Here is a 19316-nt window from a genome sequence, read left to right on the forward strand (position 1 = left end):
TTAATTAACTATTAATTTAGAGTAACTTTACCATTAAACAATGAAATGGTGATTACATGTTTTCTAATTAATAATGATGAAATTTACTAGTTACATTTCTGTAAAAACAGAGGAAAAAAATGTCAGAGTGGAAAAAACGGCTCTCTGCACTGGAGCTTTGCTTTCTCTGTACTTAAGCACTCTGGTTTAATTGTGGTACCTACAGCAGGAGTGCTGTCAGGACACACCCATACATGCCGATTGATATCATATGAAATACGATACCATAACATAAATACATGTTATCAATCACTAATCAAATCTGATTAAAAAAAAGGTTTAAGGTTTTAGGTTTAAGTTATTATGAAAGTTATTCTTCTGTTGCTGTATTTGCTGCTGCAGAATTCTCATAGATTTGTATTCAGAATTTTGTTCTTCTTATAATTTGCAAACAGCTACAGTCTCAGAGATACATAGTGTCTGCCATGATGCAAATACTGCAGCAGGATGGGCCTCTCAGAATTTCACCCAAACCACAACCTTTTACTAAACCTAACCAAAAAAACAAGTGAAAGCAAAACCAAACAGGATAGGAACTGCAGTCTGCAGGTTTACAGTCTTGTGATCTATACCCCACCCCCCATCATGCCTGTGTACTTACATAAACTTTAAAGCAGGTGTAAACACACCAATGAGACAAACAGGACCAGATTAAGGCATATGCATGCATCACCTTTCTAAACTCTGAAGTCTTAGGGTTATTAGTACAGTACAAACATATAATTAATAGAGAAAAATTACTTCTGTACAAAACATTTGCTATTCGCTGAAACTGACCACTATTAGAGATCAGCCGTTCCCAAACTCAAATATCAAAGCCCACACATGGTCATGTGGAAGAGAAAGTAAGCCCTCTGTTAATTCTTAAGTTTTAACAGCGAGTTTTAGAATCATCTGGTCCTTCTCGGGTATTAAGATTGATTAAATACAACCTCAGATGAACAGCAAAGCACGTCGTGTTACACACTGACATTATTTGTCTAACATAGACTAAACCAAAATGCAGAAGCAATCTAAAACTAAGTGAAAAACTAAGTAGATGCCATGCTTCTATAACCACCCTTAGCAGCCAAAAGTTGAAGTCATTGTTTTCTGTGTGACATTTTCAGCCTCTCACATCGCTGTGGAGGAATTTCGACTCTTTGACCTTGATTCTTTTCTTTTTTCTGTTGTAGGTTTGCTGCTGTGCAGACAGTTGGTATGAGGTTTTTGTACTGATATGCTGTGATTGCCACATTTTGGTGAAAACCAATGTGTATTTTGGATGCACATCACCTCATGATGAAAACACCCCACTGCAAATAAATAAACAGTTTATTTATAATACATTTTCAGATTATGACGATAACATGCCGATTAACAATCTTTAAAGAACATAAAAAATCTAACTGTGGGACCAGATTAATGTTACAGAAAATAGTTAATCTGGTGATTTAGTGCAAAGAGGTGTAAATATTTTAATTTGAGTGAATTATCTCACGGCTGAGTGCTGCTCTTTATTTGTAGGATGAATCGAGCTTTGAAACTTTTGGATATTTTTATTTTTAATGCACAAAAGGACGAGAGCGCGACGGTAAAGTGCTAAGTGCATCCAGCAATAACGCCAAGATAGCCAAGAAACCAGAGTAATGTTATAGCTGAGTGAATGCCGACCCCAGCACAACAAACGGATGAGCAGTCAGGCTGGAGCCAGTGTTCGCGTTTCTTCAGTAGAATCACTGTAGCGATTGATTTGAAGTCTCTGTGCTGGTTTTGAACTTTGTGCTGTCGACTTTTTGTTCATACCTAAATCTAAGAGAAAATCATATGTGTGTACTCATTAGGACAGTGATTTGTGTTGGTGTGTTGGGCTCTAGCCTCAGGTTTATATTTTTGAATGGTGATTGTGAGACAGTGTGTTTCAGATCATTTTACAGAGGGATGCAAAAGTAATGCAAAAAGTAGTAATTAAGTACATTACTTAATTACTCAAGTTACATACTGCATTACTTTTAAGAAAAGTAGTCTGTAATTTGTGTAATATGTTACTTCCTGAGTAGTTAACCCAACACTGATCACAACAAAGAGGGGAAATAGCTTCAGCATTCACTAACATCTGACCCACAGCATAGAGTTCATTTGCATGCACGTAATGTCTTTGATATGCTGCTTAGCGATGGCGGCGACCCTCAAAGCGGAGCCAGTGGAAACCCAGTGAGAATCAATAAGTGATATGGAATCGCTGAATTCTTAATAATTCCCATCCCTACTTATCATTTTCAACTTGAAGACTCGGATTACATTATTAGGGGCGTGGCAACTTCCCCAGCACTTTTTTTTTTTATAAGGAGCCACAACTAAAAAAATAAACAAATAATTCAGCGCTTCATCCTCTCTTTCCAAATATGATCACTTACCAGGTGACGCTGCTTTTAAATGTAGGGTCCAAAACCAACGGGTCACATTAAACAGTGGCTACCTCCATCTTTTCAATACAGTCTGTGGATCATAGGTGGTTTAATGACTACATGTAAATCAATTAGTAAACTGTGTGTGTGTGTGGAGGAAGTCGATTGGGTGAAGGTGGAGTTTCTGGGGTGGGCGGTGCAGCTCGGCAGCACGCTAAAGATCAAACTGGCTCCGGTCTGTGCGTCAGTGTTTTTCATGTGTCTCGCGGAGACGTGGGTAAAAAGGACAATTATTACTGAGGCTCGAGCCCTTCTTTCGTTAATTCATAGTTCTCTGAGACTCTTCGAGGACCTTTTCCCCTTTAAGGTGTTCCTGTGTTTCCGCGCCGCGGCTCAGTGACCTGAAGGAGGCTTGATGAGTGGAAGCAGCGACGGTGAGTTGAATTATTACGCTTACACAACACGTTACTTGGTCACGCGCTCTGACAAACTATCTCACGCTTATCACACCTTTAAAAAATATTATATTAATAGGTTGTTCTTTAGTTTTCTCTTCGTCCTTGAGCATTTTTCTTCTTTCTTTAAATTCAGACAGAAGTGAAAGTCACGGCAGATTGTACTACAGCCAGTTTAATGCTGGTAGTGGTGTGAAAATTGAAAGTGTGATTATTGGAACCCTGTGTGTGTGTTTATGCTGTGTGTTGAACCGCAGGAAGTCAGCCTGAAATTTAGGCAGACGGAGAAATATCTGGGTCAGCGTCAGTGGAAAGTGCAAACTGCGACCACATATCGGCTTTTAATGAGTGTGATTTACATTTACGGGAACTATCAAGGGTGTGTTGGAAGATAAACCCACCTAAAACGAGGTTACACGGCTTCTCTGTGGAGAAAGTCAGTGGAAAAATGAACGGTGACCCTAAAAAACGATCTAAGGGGATGCGATAGACTTTTTTTTCTCATTAATTCACTGAAAGCAGTTTTCATGGAAGTTTAAGCGCTTTAAAAATAAAACAAAAAACACAAAAAAGACATCGGGAAGACCTCTGAAATCCCAGAGGCAAGTTTTACATTTTAAAATTTTTGTGGTTTGATTTCTCCGGTAAATGAGAACCATCATTTCCTTATTCCCACATGTGCGTTTCCTGATGTGTTGACCATTAAACATTTAGAGAAAAGTCCCCTGTGTGGGAGGCACGTTTCTTGCAAATCAAGTCAAAAAGACACCGAGTGTGGGCTGATATCAGAAGTGCTTTATGAGTTTGTTCACCTCGAATAAAAGTGGTCCTGAGTTGACTGAGCTGGGTTTATTATAATAAAACGTCCAAACAAGATAAAAAAAAAAAAGACTCCCATAACAAAACAAAAAAAAAGAGAAAAACGAGCCAGACTAAACAAATAATCCGACCTCCGTCTACTAACTACTACTGTAATATTATAGAAATGTTGATCTCATCAGACAAAACAATCACACAAGAAAAAGTGTAATTTATTTACACAGCCTGCCTCACCCAGAGTGTTTCTGTAGGTATTAATAATAATGTATACTTTATTAATCCCCGTGGGGAAATTATCCTCTCTGCATTTAACCCATTCACTCAGTGAAGCAGTGGGCAGCCACCAATCCAGCGCCCGGGGAGCAGTGTGTAGGGACGGTACCTCAGGGTAGCCGTTCAGTGGATTTGAACCCCCGACCTTCCGATCATGAGGTGACCACGCTACCTACTGAGATAACCCTGGCTTTCAGATTTTGAGGGTTCGTCTTCGCACCTGTGCACTTAAATACCTTTGACTGTGTGGAGTTTGCAGTAATGTAGGGCCGTTCATAAGTTTGGCTTTAACAGCTTATCAGCTCTGTTTCTTTAAATATATCAACTTTTATCTGGATGTTAATCACAACATATACTGCCGTTCATCTTGTCTCACAGACAAGGGACTGTTTACACCTCCTGTTCACATCATCATTTCACATGTTTGGATTCTTTAAATACCCATGTGTGTTTTTATCTCCAGCAGAATTTCATGTGCATCTCAAACCCCACACACATGGATGTCAGGAGGAAAAGGTCCAATGATGCTGCCCACATCGGTCTACTCGGTTTCAACAACTACTAGGTGAGATAACACTGCACGCATCCCAGCGCCTTTCTGCTGTGTGCTTTCACTTTAAAGTCACAGAGGATATCACACTTGATAAGAGCTGATAAAAGTGCGTGAAACAGAAGTTCCACTAAAGTCAGACTGAAATTAATTTGCCTTCCCCCATTTTGGTAAATGTTCCGGCTCACAGTCACATCAGCCACCTGGTCAGTCACCGCAACACACCTGAAGAAGACGATGAAACCATGAGCGCAGAGCTGAGAGACCCCAGCATTCTTTCCAAACCGGAGTCCGCCTCCGACCCTCTGGGCCACCACCCTCTTTCAGACCGTGATGGCTCTCTGTTCGGCAAGCAGAGGCTGGACACAGAGCAGGAGCACAAGCACATTAGGATCTTCCCCCAGTCCAGCTTCTGCCCATCCCAGTCCTCTCGCAGCTTGCCAGCTGGGTACAGCCCACAAACTCCTTTCCCGAGCCAGGCGTACAGCGGCTGGCTCCACCCGAGTTTCGCCAGCAGCTGGTCGGGATATCCCAACAGCCTGCCGTCCTGTCTGAGCCAAAAAGATTACTCCAGCTGTTCTGGAGAGAGCTGCCTCTCCAGATGCAAGTTCCTGTCCCTCCCCGGCACTCACAGCAGCATGGGCAGCTTAGAGCAGCCGCTCTCGCTGCGCTCCAACCCGCCTTCAGCCAACCTGTGCCACCACACGTTATCGCCGTACTCGTGTGCACCACAGGGGCCCGCCTGCTGTGCTCAGTGCCCTGCAGACGCCTTCAACAGGGAGCCTGTGGGCAACAAGCATCCCTGGCCTGAGTACCATCCAGCTTACCGCCAGTACTGTAAGTTTGCCGGCCCCTTTTTTAACCTTTAAACCACGCACAGACAGCAGCCGGTATTTATTTTGTCTGTACTGCTACAGATGCAGGTGACTGCAGAGTTCCTGCAGGTGGATTCACACAGATGTGAGTTTTTATTTTTATTTTTTAAATTACGATTAAATTCTTTTTCACTCTGTTGCTTGTTTCTGACTGCTATTAAAATGATTTTTCAACTACATGCAGTGGACACAACGTTCCAGTCAAAGAGAAGCGCCCTCCTTGCAGCGCGCCGCTGTCTCTGGAGCAGAGTGAGTGCTCACGAGCAGATCAGACGCCTGGTCCTGTTGTCGCACGAACCCGCCTCTGAAAAAGTTTGTTTTTGTTGCAGGGCGTGTCTTCGTCACTTATGAAGCAGACAACGATAAGCATGTCAACGAGATCATCAACTTTGTGGCTCTGCTGCGACACAACGGCTTTGACACGCACGTACGTGCAGCTTTTAGTCTTTTTGTGTGTTGTTTGAACAACTTGAACTGTCAGGAGCTGGGAAAAAACGGTTAAAATTCAGCTGGCTAGATTTTAACAACATTTTTAAAAACTTTGTCATTTTAAAGCTAATGTTACAAATTTAGGTGCAATTATTATAAATATAGTATATAATAAAAACTTATTAAATAGTATACTATATATCCATTTAAACAAGTGATTTTTGAACTGGTACACTAAATTGTGATTCCTGTTTTTTTGTTTGTTTGTTTTTTTTGTGTAATTTCCTCCCAGAGTGAATGCTAGATGCTACAGATGGACTTTTAGTGTAGACTCTCATCAGCTAACATTACAAATCTCTTGCTTTCATTTTGTTGGTGACTCTGAGTTTCTGTTAATATCTTAAAAGTTATTGCATGTTATTTGCCAGCTTGTCCTGTTAACTGGCTTTACACAATTAAAATGTATAAAGAATTTGTGTGTTTTCTGCGCAGGGTTAAACTGACTCGCAGCTTTGCTTGTTTCAGATCGACATTTTCGAGCAGCAGTTCAGAAGCATAAGCAAGATTGACTTCATGGAGCGATACCTGAGTGAGGTAAAAAAAAACAAAACAAAAAGTGTCGGTGAAATTCTTTCATGTAGATGAAATGGAATAACAACAGTTTAAATTGAGTAATCTGCCAGCTGAGGAAGTCGTTTTCACATCTAGCAACTCAAGCCGTTCTGCAAGAGTCAACTTGTTGCATGAAGAAGTTTGATAGCTGCAGTAGCTTACTGCCAGTTGTGATTTTTTCTTGTCTTAGAAAGAGTACCTCATTATCATCATCATCAGCCCCAAGTACTACGAGACGGTGACCGCCTCCCCTGCTGGCCTGGAGAGCGACGAGAGGACCTACAACACGGTTTACATACATAAACAGGTGAGCGACCTGAATGTGGTCCAAACGAAGACTGAAATAATCTTAACGAGAGTGAAAAACTGCGTGCTCTCATCGCCGCTGTGAAATCAAATTGTGCATGTGGTTTTCCTGTGTGTGTCACTCAGCTGCAGAATGAATTCATCCAGAATGGAAGCAAGAATTTCAGGTTCATTCCTATCCTGTTCCCCGGGGCTAAAAAGGTAATTTTTACGTCTTCCCGAGTGAGATCATGCCACTGATTTCACCCACCCCCCTAAGAAAAAAACAAAACCCAGTCTCACACCCTGTTTTGTTTCTTGTTTTTTTGTTTGAATGTATAATCAGTGCCACGTCCCTAACTGGCTCCAGAACACACACGTATATGGATGGCCACGTGATCGGGATGACATCCTGCGGCGGCTGATGAGGGTCGAGAAGTACAACCCACCTCCTATCGGGGAGCTTCCGACCATAGTCTCCATCCCCATTTAAAAAAACTCTGAGCTGGATTCACAGACTGGACTTAAATCTTATTGGCTGTTGGTCATTAATGAGGTGAACAGGGTGATGAGGTGCTTTTGTGAACAGATGGATATTGTGTGTTTGTTTAAATTAACATATAGAAAAGTGCCAGTGTTTGTCTGAGATAGAGGTGCAGACTCAGGCTGCTTTTTTTTTTTTTTTTTTTTTAAATATATATCTTTGCAGTTGTGCATCATGCTGTATGTGCACTGGTGCTACTCCAACTCGTGTTTTTTTTGTTGTTGTTTTTTTGTTTTTTTAAGGGGGGTCTATTATCAATCCCAGCCCCAGCTATTGTTACTCTTGTAATCGGCAGCTTTGCCTGATTCACAGATCAAAGCAATCCTTATTCATTGTACAGGTGCAGAGACCGAGGAGAGTGCAAGCCATGTTGTTTTGTTAAAGCTACAGTTTGCACATGTCGCCTGAATGCGTCGTGTGCAGGTAATTATGAAGTTGCGTTTTTGAAAAGAACACAGCTGTGAGGACACAGTGTCTGAATGTGAGTGTGCAGAACAGGCAGAATGGTGTGTGTGTGCAAAAAAACCAATTAAATTTTATGTGAGAACCGTTTGGGGAAAGCTTTTGTTTTCACACTCTTCAAGCACCTATGTTGGGCTTAAACTGAGGGTGTGCCTCCTAGCTGATGGTTACACTTGATTTATAGGACTAGTAAATTGCTCCTCAAGAATTTACGCTTCACGCAGAGCACAGCAGGGAAAACGCTGATAGCAGAACAGGTTTCAACCCCAACTTTACCACTGCTTTCACTCAGGGCCCAACAATGCTGCCAGATTTCACCTGGTGGAACATCGGTCGAGCTGGGCGAACAGTAGATACACGGGTTCAACAGCCTGGGATTTACTTTATGTATATACACTGATCTCCTTGTACCTGTTTATATTAAACATCTGGAACTGGAGCGATATACAGTACTGTGCAAAAGTCTCGAGTCACTGCTCATTTTTTAAAAATACATCATCACCTTTATTCTCCAATATAGCCTAAACTCTCTGAGACGAACCTTCTGCTGATTTTTCATACCTCTTGTTCCCTTCCTTACAAATGGCTTCTTCACAGCCTTTCACTGAGACCACTTCTTATGAGGCGTCAGTGAACAGTAGATGGATCAAGTGAATGGCCAGATGTGTCTCTCAGGTCCTGTGTTAGGACCGGAGGATCTTTTGTTTCCCTGTTACTTAGGGGCATGATGTTCAGAGACTGTTCCTCTGCTGTAGTTTTTGTTTTTAGACCTGACACTTCTTTGGTTCTCCATGTGTCCAGTTCTCCCCCCCCCCCAGTGCACTTTGGGAATCACCTTGGTGATGTAAACATACTATTTTATGTCTCTCAAACTGTGTTAGCTTTGGCTTTTTTCATAGAATAAACAAAAGACACGGAAATACAGTATCCAACCAGCAGACTTGCAAAAACGCCAAGAGATACAATTTAAAGAGTTTCTTTGCCAAGTTGTCTGTTTCGTAAAAATACAACTGGTTCATCCGTTGAGTTAGGTGCCTTTTTTGTGCTCTGGTGATACGTAGGTGACTGAGTGGCTTAACTAACAAAAGAAGTTCCTCTGAAAATGGACAGGTACAAGGACTGGGCTGAAAGCTCAAGTCTACTAAAAGTCTGGCTCCTTGGAAGTAAAATGTGAAGAAATGAAGTGTGGCTCAGGACTTTCACACAGTACAGCATGTGACAGAAATTTAGGCAAAACATAATAGTTCCCCTTTAATTTTACAGCCTGAAAACACAGATTCATGAATAAGTGTTTGTTTGTTTTACTGGACATCTCCTACGCGTTACAAACAGATGTGTATGTGTTTGAGTGGAACATCAGGGCTCTCACTTACGATGTGCAAACATTGACCCAGATACTATATTCTCTCAGCCTTTGACTCCAATTACAGGTGCCTGTTCATTTTAAACAGCTGCTCAACTGGACGCATAACACATAGTGGTTTGCCATCGTGTTTTCTTATATTGTGTGTGGTTCGTATTGTTTAAAGAGAATGCAGTTGTGGGTACAAATGGTTTGTGGCTTTTGTATTTGCTCAGTGACGATTCATTTATACCTCTCTGTAAGCTGCACCTGAATTCATTTTCTCTTACCCACTTTTGTTAATTTATGTTCCAACTAAGTTATTCTTAAAAATTTTTAGCATTTTTTTTTTTCTGTATGAGCGTTAAAGTGTGTGTTTTTTTCCCCTTTTTAGCGTCTAACCTTTCGTACTGAATAACAAAAAGAGCGGGGGGTAATCTGTTTTTCATCTTCCTTCTGCATTGGAAACTATTCTCAGGGGATCCTTGATGCTAGATGTTACAATAAAAGTATTGGATGACTGAAAAGTGTGTTGGCCCATGTCAGACTTGCCCCTGAGCTGTCGTCTTAAAAAATACACGAGCAAGCATTTGTAAAATTGGTCCCAAAAAAATACAGACAAGCAGAGGCACGCTGCTGGGCTTTGTGGGGCTTCTAAAAAAAAAAAGCAAGCTAAATTTTTCTGTTTAGGAACGAACCATGAGAACTTGAAGGTTTGATTGCAGATGTGTCAACACATCGCTGCCTCTGACGCCTCCATGAGAAATCCAACCGAGTTGCTTTGTCTGCTAACAAAGCCTCAGAAGCGGCGCTGCAGTCGAATTACATCTGCTGCCTTTCCTCGTGTTATGAAAAAACTTCAACAGGATGTTGTATAAAGATAATTAGCTGACACAGCTGCCTGCTTCAACTGTGGTACGGCTTCTCAAGAATCTGCAAATTTAGACTCAAATGGGTCATCGCAGGCTGGCTGTGGTTAGAGAAAAATCTTATGTAATGCTGTGACACATTTAAAGAAAGCGCCTGCGTGTGCAGAATATGACACCACCTCCATCCTCGCACAGGTTGAATAAATACATTAAAATCCTGCTTTTTGCACAACTGATTACAAGCGAGATACAGATTAATGGTTTTATCTTCACAAGAGGTAACACTGCAGATGTTCATACATTAAGAAAAAAATCTGAATACAGTGTTTCATATATCATCCTTATATTGAAAAGTACATGAAATAATATTAATTTTAATAATAATAAAAGGACAACGACATCTGTAATAAAAGCGGATTACAAAGTGACATTTTATGTAAATAACTCTTAAGAATTAGGAGACAAAAATCAGACAATAATTCAATTTTACTGTATGTAAAAACACTGAAGTGCTATTTGTTCAAAGCTACAAAATACACTTTAAAAAAGCAGGAAGAGTTTTTTTATTTCCTTCAAGGAAAAGTACTATAAAATAAGTTACAGTACAGTGAATTTGTTCAAACTGACTTTTGTTCCCGTCTTCCAGCCTTTTGTAAGCACAAACAGAAGAAAGTCATACAGGAGTAGAGAGGGAAATTGTTTGAAGTCACTTTCCTCAAAAAGGAAACGAGCAGCCGCGCTGTCGTCGATAACTGTGCATCTTTAGTGTGTTTGTGTTTACAATAATCACACAAATGTTTCTGAAAATGTGAAACCTTTGAGCTTTGAGTCTTCATAGTCTGCTGGTCACGTCGCTGTGGCCTTAGAAGAAATCTTGGTACTTCATGAGCTCAAAAAAAAAAAAAAAAAAAAAAAAAGCACAAATACTTCATGTTTAGTCACATAATACACAGACGAGCTCTCATACATCGTCAGCCGGCAAAGGAGGTATGTTGAACCTTGGTCTTGTGAAAAAAGCCATCTTCTCTCTGCAGGCAAAGACGACGACTTGTTATAATTTATACGCCGTTTTTATTTTGTAGAGTAAAAGCTTCCTAATCAGCAGTGATCTTTTATGAACTGTTCCGTGTCTCTTTGGTGTTTGACTTTTAAATCAATGTAGACAAACGCCCAAAAGTTCTGTCGTTTTGTGTTTCGTACACTTTGCTGCTTTGACCGTAGATTCTCGGTCAGTTTTGCACAATGCGTCACTTTTGCATTGTGACATGGTGCTCTGTAAGGCTGGAAAAATCCACACATGGTCACCAAATTGGTCCTGGATTGATGGATGTTTTTAGTTAGTCCTTAAAAAGCAGGTGGACCAGCAAACACCCATAAAGTTTAACTTTGAGTGTGAATAAAGCAGGAATGGATCATCACTGATCAGTTAGGTCTAGACGCTGATGTCCAATGTGTCAGATTTGCAGACGAATGAAGGATCAACACTGTAAACAGTCTTTGCATGAACTTGACCCATTTGCCAGTAAAAGTCGTAGAAATTCTTCTCATGCTACTTGTCAGATTTCTGATTATTTAAATCTTAAAGAATGGAATTTAATTTAATGGAACCCACTGATTGGGCCTGCCTTGACTTTCTTCTGGTGGAAATAACCACAAATGTAACATTATGTAAGATCTCCGATTTAAACTATGGATATGTGATATGAATAAAGTAGGAGCTCTGTAGATCTTAAGTTTCTAAACAACAGCCCTCTTCCACGATATCTTTCTTCAGAACACATGGAAGGAATAGATGACGAGCTAAATTTAAGACTTCTTCTGGGGTCAGCGGGTGTTCATAGCATACAGCTGAAACAGATTTTAGCTGGCTTATATATCACATCAGTTTAACCTGAAGCGCAGCCTCTGCTAACACACACAGTAATTTTCCAGGGTAGGCGTCCCTGGACTTCAGTGCCGTGACTAACGGTGCATTTCTCACCTGAACGTCTGCACAGGCAGCGGCTCCTTCTGGCTCTGCCCTCTCATCTGTAGAACCTCCTTAGAGGCCTTCCTCAGCCTCCTCTCTGCCGCCTCTTCCTGACGTTGCTCCTGCTTGCTTTGGTTGGCCTGTAAAGCAGCAAAAACTGTCAAACGCTGCTAGGAGAGGCGTGTTTGTAAGGGAGCTGCAGCCCACTCCGTTTCCTCACCTGTCTCTGGGCCTCTCTGAGCAGGCATCGAAAGCGCTCGTCCCTCAGCGCCCAGTTAGGGAGCTCGGTGGCCTCCCTGGACTGCGGCTCCTCCAGTCGCAGCTTCAGCTCTCTCAGGGCGCTCAGCTCCTCCATCAGCTGCCTCTGACGGGTCCTGCAGGCCTGGAGATCCAGCTCCAGGTCCAGGGAGGTGCGCGTCGGCTGCTCGGCCAGGGGGGAGCGGTACGACTGCTGCGCACACACAGACACCTCAGGTAAACAACAAAAAAAAAAAAAACCCGTACAGGCACAGGGTGAAAAAGACATAATGAGAACGTACCTGCTTATATCGCAGTGTTCTTCTTTCCAATGTGTTTCTAACAAAAGGCGACTTCTTTGGTAGAGTTGAGCTGTCACTGTCACTGCGATACAGCTGAAAGAAACAAAAACATCCACTTTAAGTCCACAGCTCACCCTAAAATCAAATACATGTTTCCACTGCCCTATGGTGCCAAATAACCCAGCTAGATTATTTTAGTGAGAGTTGCCTTATTTTAAAGTGAGCCACACTTAGTAATGTGCAAAACTCTTGAGCCGACCCTAATTTCTTTACTTCTTATGAGTATGGAAAATATGGCAGTGATTTATTACATGTTTCAACTGGCCCAAATTTTTAGTTAACTACAGACAAGCGGAGACATGGACTTGCGTGCAAGGCTTTGTGCACCAAAAACAATTCCAATTAGCTTGAATGTCAATATTTGGTGCAACCACCTTTATTCTTTAACAGAGCCTGAACTCTCTCAGACGAGCCTTCTTTAAGTAGTGTTCAGGAATAGTTCTCCAGGCTTTCAAGGACTTCAAAGCTCTTCTTTGGAAGAACATGATCCCACACTGCTTCAATAATGTTAAGGTCCGGGCTCTGGGGAGGCCAGTCCATTGTTGTTTCCCCATCAGATGCTAAATTAATTACATCACTTTGACAAGATTCCCAACACTGCTGACTGAAATGTAGCCTCAAACTACAACAGACCATGGTTTATAGATTTTGGAATAAAATTGTATCGCTCCATAAGAACGATGCCCCTCAGTGATGCCTGTAATTTGGCACACCTCAGCCTTTGCTCCCTGTTTCCCTTCCTTAAGAATGGCTACAGCCACCCTTCCACTGAGACCACATCTGATGAGGCTTCAGGGCCAAATGTATCTCTCAGGTCCTGTGCCAGGTCTTTCCTGAATTTTTCCTATTTCTTTCTTTTATACACTGATGTAGTTTTTTTAGGACTGCCATTTCCACTTCAGCTTCAGGTCCAATTCAATTCAATTTATTTATAAGGTAGACCCTACAATAATACATTCAGAGAAAAAACCAACAATCATATGGCCCCCTATGAGCAAGCACTTTGGCGACAGTGGGAAGGAAAAACTCCCCTTTAACAGGAAGAAACCTCCGGCAGAACCAGGCTCAGGGAGGGGCGGGGCCATCTGCTGCGACTGGTTGGAGTGAGAGAAGGAAGACAGTTTCTGTGCCAGGTCTTTCCTGAATTTTTCCTGTTTCTTTCTTTCTTTTATACACTGATGTAGTTTTTTTTTTTAGGACTGCCATTTCCACTTCCACCACCAATTTTATTGACACTTTGCACAGTATTCCAAAAGTTTTCAGCTTATACCTCGTTCTATACTATTTTATACCAAGTCGTCTGTTACATGTAAACACAACACTGCTTTGTACTTTGAATTAGGGGCCTTTTTTATGGTTAAATGATTCATAGATAAGAGTTGAGTGTGGTACAAAGACTGGACTAAAAATGAGTGAAAAAACAGCCAATTTCCACCTGCCATTTTTCAAACACACTGGGACTAAAAATCATTCATCTTTGTGCCAAAACAAAATGTGACAAACTCATTCATGTTTCTTTCCACAAATTATGACCCAGTTAGTCTAAAAAACACAAACCTGTTACCGCACTACACCCACTAGTCTTAGCACTGCAGATGAAAGCGCGAATCTACACAGGATGTAAACACTTAAAGTCGTCCGCTCACAGCTGAGCAGAAACTAGCTGTGCCCTTCTTTTGCTTGGCAAATGTAGTCAGTAGAGAGAAATTAGTTCCGACATGAAACTGCTCACAACAGCATTTGTGGATTTTTTTTGGTATTTTAGTAACTAGGTCATGATTTCTGGAAAGAGAGACAGCTGTTTTTCAGATGATGTTTTTGAGCTATTTATATTAAGATAAAGGAGACACCTCCACAGCTGGTGGGCAACTCAAACCAATCAATACAGTATAAATGTTCCTGGAGGTGGGCGGGGCGCAGGCGGGGCGTGGGCGGGTGGCAGAAAGTCAGAAAACAGTCATAATTATGGTTCACAAGGTTGAATGTTGTCTGTTTAACTTGCTTTGAAACAGTTCATTACATTCAAGAATCAGCTCATGTTTAAACATTTTAAATATTTAAAATGAGGGGGGGCTTTCCTACAGCTATCTGCACATTAATCGTGCACGGCCTTTCCATCCAGATGGATGACAGGAAAGAAAGATGAAAATTACACTACACATCTTATATTCATATCTATATGCTGTCACTTTTATAATAAAATACTCACCCTGCACACATACTGATTACGAGCGCCCGGTGAGAAGGTCTGGGAGCGAACAATGGTGCTACCACGCATGAACGGCGAGGTGTGACCCCAGCGGCCTCCCCGCTCTTTAGGTCGGACTCGCACCGGCTCCGGGAACATGCCTTCTGTCATGGTCGCCTTTTCTACCTGCAAAAAAAAAAAAAAAAAAAAAAAATTAAAAAAAAATGTATGAACAGAACTTTTAATGCCACATTTTTTTCCCCAATAAGAATATCCTCACTACCAAAGTGCCACCTCTTACCTTGATTGTTGAGGGTTTGCCCACCGTCTGGTCACAGCGTCTTCCAGTGGTGATGCAGATTCCCTCTGCACACAGGCCCTCTGAGCAGGGAGCAGCGAATGCAATGCTGTTGCTGCAGCCGTTGTCGACTGACTCCGCCTGCCAACTCCTGAAAAATGCACCATCCTCATAAAGGTACAAACACGACAGGGGCGAAAACAATTTTTTTATTCGTCAAAGCAAAATCTAGCCTGAGAGGAGGATAATGTCACCTTTCCGACGCTGCCTCCCTAGGCTTGTCCTTCTCCCGCTCCTCCAGGTGGGTGGGGGTGTTGCGTGACAGCAGATTGCATGCAGTGTCCTGTAACATCACATTTTAATCCCTTAAACAAGATCTTCAGTCTTTCATAACTCCCCTCCCTCCTCTGACTGCTGACTTGGCTTCTCAGAGACATTCTTGTCAATTACTCGAACAAGCTACATGCCTGCAGGCCGTGGGCTACAAGCTGCTATTCAACAATGAGAATGTGAATTTATCCAAAAGAATTAGCAGGATTACAACTTACAGGATCCAGTGAACAAAATTAGTTTACTCAGGCTCAGCTCTTGGAACCACAGGCTGCGGCTTTAAGATGGATGTAGCAACTGTAATGTCAATCTGGTTTATAGGCGCGATTTGAAACGTTAATGTTTTGGGCAAAATGACTATATTTGGTCTGAATTCTCTCTGACCAGGTCCTCCATACGCAGTCACACAGCCAAAGTCTTTGTTTTTAACTGATTTTTATCTGAGCAGCACCGTCCAGCTGCTTCCTGACACTGTTGTTATTGACTAAATAAAATATGTTTACCATGGCTCCGGGCCTTTGTTCGTCAACCTGGCCATCCTGGTGTCTGCGTTGGATGACGTTCCTCTGTTCAGGCCTCTGTGACTCTGTCCCACTCAACATCTGCACTCGCAGCCAGTGGTAAACCATCTCTGGGCTCCCCTCACAATCTGCCAGGCTCACCTGGGCTTTACCCTGAAGGCAAACACAGGAAATTTTAATCTGAACAGCTGTAACCCCAGTGTCCACCAGCAGCAGGGTCATGATAGCTGAGGCTTTTAGACCCACCAGCAGCTCTTCCTGAGCCTGAGGTCCCAGTGAGCAGACAGACAGCTGCAGAACGCACACCGCCAGGGCGTTTGCTGGGACAGGAATGCGGAAGCCTTCGTTGAAAGTCATCTGGGATTGTGGCTCCAATGCTGTACAACAGTAAAACGCACAGGCCCTGCTGGCGTCCAGTGAAATCAGGTGCACCTTCACATACCTGAAGAACAACGCATGAAAAGAACAATAGTCAGACAGACTTCTACTTAATGCGAACGAGTGTCCTCAGAGTGCTGAGGCAGAAAAGATTCAGAGTCTTGGCTCAAGTAAAAGGAACACTATAGGAAGAAAGAAGTTTCCACTCCCTTTGTCATGCAGTCTGCCTTTACATTAAACAACTATTTTAAAAATGAGCTGTTCTAAAGAGCTCAATAAATTCCTCTGTAATAGGACGCAACATATCAGTTTGTGAAATTTCTTCCCCTGATATTCCACGAACAACTGCAGGGGGCAAACTGGAGATAAGGTAGCTACAAAGTGGGTGCCTTTAAATGCAAAGTGCAAAGATCAAGGAAAGTCTAATGAAGTACTCGGACATCCTTTTAACTGCAAAGCACAGCAGGGTGAATGACAGGAAGCAACTGGTGATTTTTCTGACTTTTGAAGAAAATCATACAGAGTATTCTCAACAGCTCTTTATGTTTATGGCTGAATACAGCTTGTGTAGTGTTGTTTTGCTGTTGATATTTTATTCTTATTCCATGTAATAAAAACAGGATAATGAGCCAATGCACCAGCCTGTGCACCAGGCCTATCATTTCAGTGGCCTGACAGTCTCAATAAGAGTTAGAAAAGATGTGGGAAATTTAGCTAAACAAATTAATGATTAAAAAAAACTGCCTAAATTCTTTAAAAAGTTAACTTTTAAAGTCTGTTCTTTTTAACCTGAATTAGAGTAGCAGCAGTTTCCCTGTGCGTCCCGTAAACTATCCATCAGATTAATATAGAGTCATCTCCTTCTGCCACTTTAACTTTTCCCCAAGTATTTCTTTCATTTTCAGAGCTGAAAGTACTCACACTTTATAGCCGTCTCTCACAATTGACCTATTTAAATTTTGGAGTTGTAACAGATACAGTCGCAGAGACTGAGAACTGGACTCCCACCTGTGAAGAGAGAATAGAGTTCATACAGAGATATTAACGAGGAACGAGCTTTGCCACCCACACACTGTCTGCACTAACTTGTTTACTCACAGTAGTCCCAGTTGGATCTGGGTGGGCTCGCTCGCAGACGTCAGCTCTTTCATGTATGACATCTCATCAAACTCCTCCGCCCTGTTGGACGAATGGAAAAAATGGTGAATGAGCAAAGAGTTTTCTCACCTTACTGGACACAAGCTTTTTGTTTAGTCTGCTAAAGGTAGTCAAGCCTCTATGGACAGGATTATAACTACCTAAATTTATATTGAAATGCAATGCCATGCAAACACCACAGTAACAAATTCTGAAAGCGTTCTTATTTTGGGTGTAGTACTCTCCTTCTCCACTAGGAGGTGTTAAAGTTTAGCTTTAATACTGTGAGAATGGACCTCTACTCACCTTCTGCCCCAGGCCTCAAACACCCCGCTGTCGGTGGCCAGAGCATCCTCAGAAACACCTGCAGAGACTCTCCTGGCTCTCCTGCCACTTCTGTTTGCACTGTTTCCCCTCAGAGTAACTCCTACAAAGATTTGGAGTTAATTCAATGCATTAGCAGGCAGGCTTTAGCATTTTAGGTAAGGTCATATCTTTAAATTCTCAGGAAGACAGCCTGCCTCAGGAGAAGCAGCTCACAGAATCAGTGACCTGTTGTCTCTTGCTGTCTTTTACTGATTAGACATCGTGTCATTTAGAATTTCTGCTCTTTTGCCTTTATTCTTTTATTGAGATCATTACCCACAAACTCAACTTCTTTGGGGTTTCTGTGAACATTTATTATAATTAAATCAAATTAAGTAGCTAAATATCTTGGCAGAGAGTGAATTTTAACTTTAATGAATGTCTACAGTAAAGATAAGATTTGCTGAAAAGCAAAACAGGTTAATTACTGCAAAACAGAAAACAGCACAGTAACTGTTTTAATCATTTTGACCCATTAATATTACATTTTTTTGTGAACTCTGAGTTACGTTTATACAGAGCTTCTTCACTTACCTGTGGAGGTGAAAGCCGCCTGAGCCCCGCTGTCTCTGTGAATCTTGTTATCCAGTTGATGCACAGCAGCCGGGCTGACTGTTTCCTCACTGCTTATCATGGAGGTGTGTGACTGCGCCCGCAGCCCCTCTAAAATACCGCGACCCGCCTGCTCCATGTATTCCTCCGTCATCTGGGTGAGGGGGCAGTCCTGAGGGGCAGAGTGGTAGGGTGTGTCCATTGGCGAGCTGGGCGGGGACAGGGAGGAGAGCGAGGAGCGGGAGGACAGCGAAGCCAGGGACTGCGGGGTGTCGTGGGAGCGTTTGATTTTGCTCTGGGTCAGAGGGTCGGGGGTAAACATGGAGCAGTCTCTGGAGACTGTCTCTGGGGGAAGCAGATAACGGAGGTGAGGGTCAAGGGGCTCTCCAGCGCCCTCGTGGCGCTCATATTGGGGGAGACCGTAGATGTCACTGAAACTGATGGAGCTGAGGGAGCCTCGGCTGGACGCCAGGGAACCCCGACTGGAGGCTAAAGAGCCGCGGCTGCTGCTGGACGACACGGTCAAAGAACTGGCCGACAGGCTGGAGGCAGACAAGAGAAAGGAGCAGGAGAGAAATGGGTAGAAATCTAAGTAATGCCTTTTACAAATTCAGTAAATAAAAACTATATTTACTATATTCAGGGTTTTACAAACAAGTCTTAACTACCTTGATTTAAAGCTGAAAGTCTGCACTTCTGTTTTATTTTGATTACAATTTCACTTTAATTTAAAACTCCCAGTGGTGGAATACAGACGCAAAACTACAGAACATGTGACTCTTTATCCTCATGAGAGAGCAGACACAGACAATGACTGAGGAACTTTAGGAGTGTGCGCTGCACCTTTTCAGCTGGGAGTGAAGGTAGGTGGTGATGCGTGTTGCCTCCTCCAGCTGTCTCAGCAGAACATTCCTCTTCTCCTGCTGCAGGATCCTGTCGGGAGATTCACTTCGATGTATAAGAAATCCAGAGTTCAATGTGTGGCATCATACATCTCTATAACAGCCTGTATAACCGCTCACTGTGTATCTTACAGG

The 19316-nt window shown here is 42.3% G+C and overlaps 2 protein-coding genes across 8 annotated transcripts in view; one reads left to right on the top strand and one right to left on the bottom strand.

Annotated features, from left to right (window-relative positions):
- Positions 1 to 20: 20 nt before the first annotated feature.
- On the top strand, positions 21 to 10858 carry traf3ip2l (TRAF3 interacting protein 2-like). Of its 4 annotated transcripts, none has more exons than XM_031753592.2 (10): positions 21 to 2860; positions 4437 to 4538; positions 4714 to 5360; positions 5441 to 5483; positions 5583 to 5647; positions 5728 to 5825; positions 6353 to 6421; positions 6630 to 6746; positions 6872 to 6946; positions 7071 to 10858. In XM_031753592.2, exons 2-10 carry the CDS (start codon positions 4474 to 4476, stop codon positions 7215 to 7217), a joined length of 1326 nt encoding a protein of 441 aa, XP_031609452.1. In that variant the 5' UTR covers positions 21 to 2860; positions 4437 to 4473; the 3' UTR covers positions 7218 to 10858. The 4 variants fall into 4 exon arrangements, with proteins under 4 accessions (XP_031609452.1, XP_031609451.1, XP_031609450.1 ...); XM_031753591.2 differs by having other exon boundaries at positions 4440 to 4538; XM_031753590.2 differs by lacking the exon at positions 21 to 2860 and adding an exon at positions 2871 to 4179.
- The window catches only part of wwc3 (WWC family member 3), a 45213-nt gene continuing 33274 nt past the window's right edge, over positions 7378 to 19316 (bottom strand). For 3 of the 4 annotated variants that reach the window (XM_031753585.2, XM_039606848.1, XM_039606846.1), the window contains 14 exons: positions 19123 to 19212; positions 18262 to 18821; positions 17668 to 17788; positions 17323 to 17403; positions 17146 to 17232; positions 16093 to 16288; positions 15829 to 15999; positions 15250 to 15338; positions 14999 to 15146; positions 14719 to 14883; positions 12450 to 12542; positions 12131 to 12361; positions 11923 to 12050; positions 7378 to 10969 (listed from right to left, as the gene is read on the bottom strand). In XM_031753585.2, coding sequence (XP_031609445.1) covers positions 10903 to 10969; positions 11923 to 12050; positions 12131 to 12361; positions 12450 to 12542; positions 14719 to 14883; positions 14999 to 15146; positions 15250 to 15338; positions 15829 to 15999; positions 16093 to 16288; positions 17146 to 17232; positions 17323 to 17403; positions 17668 to 17788; positions 18262 to 18821; positions 19123 to 19212 — 2227 coding nt within the window. In that variant the 3' untranslated portion in view covers positions 7378 to 10902. The remainder of the gene's footprint in view (positions 10970 to 11922; positions 12051 to 12130; positions 12362 to 12449; positions 12543 to 14718; positions 14884 to 14998; positions 15147 to 15249; positions 15339 to 15828; positions 16000 to 16092; positions 16289 to 17145; positions 17233 to 17322; positions 17404 to 17667; positions 17789 to 18261; positions 18822 to 19122; positions 19213 to 19316) is intronic. The other variant, XM_039606847.1, reaches the window with a different exon arrangement.

Source organism: Oreochromis aureus, linkage group 23 (genome assembly GCF_013358895.1).
Source record: "Oreochromis aureus strain Israel breed Guangdong linkage group 23, ZZ_aureus, whole genome shotgun sequence".
Lineage (NCBI taxonomy): Eukaryota > Metazoa > Chordata > Actinopteri > Cichliformes > Cichlidae > Oreochromis > Oreochromis aureus.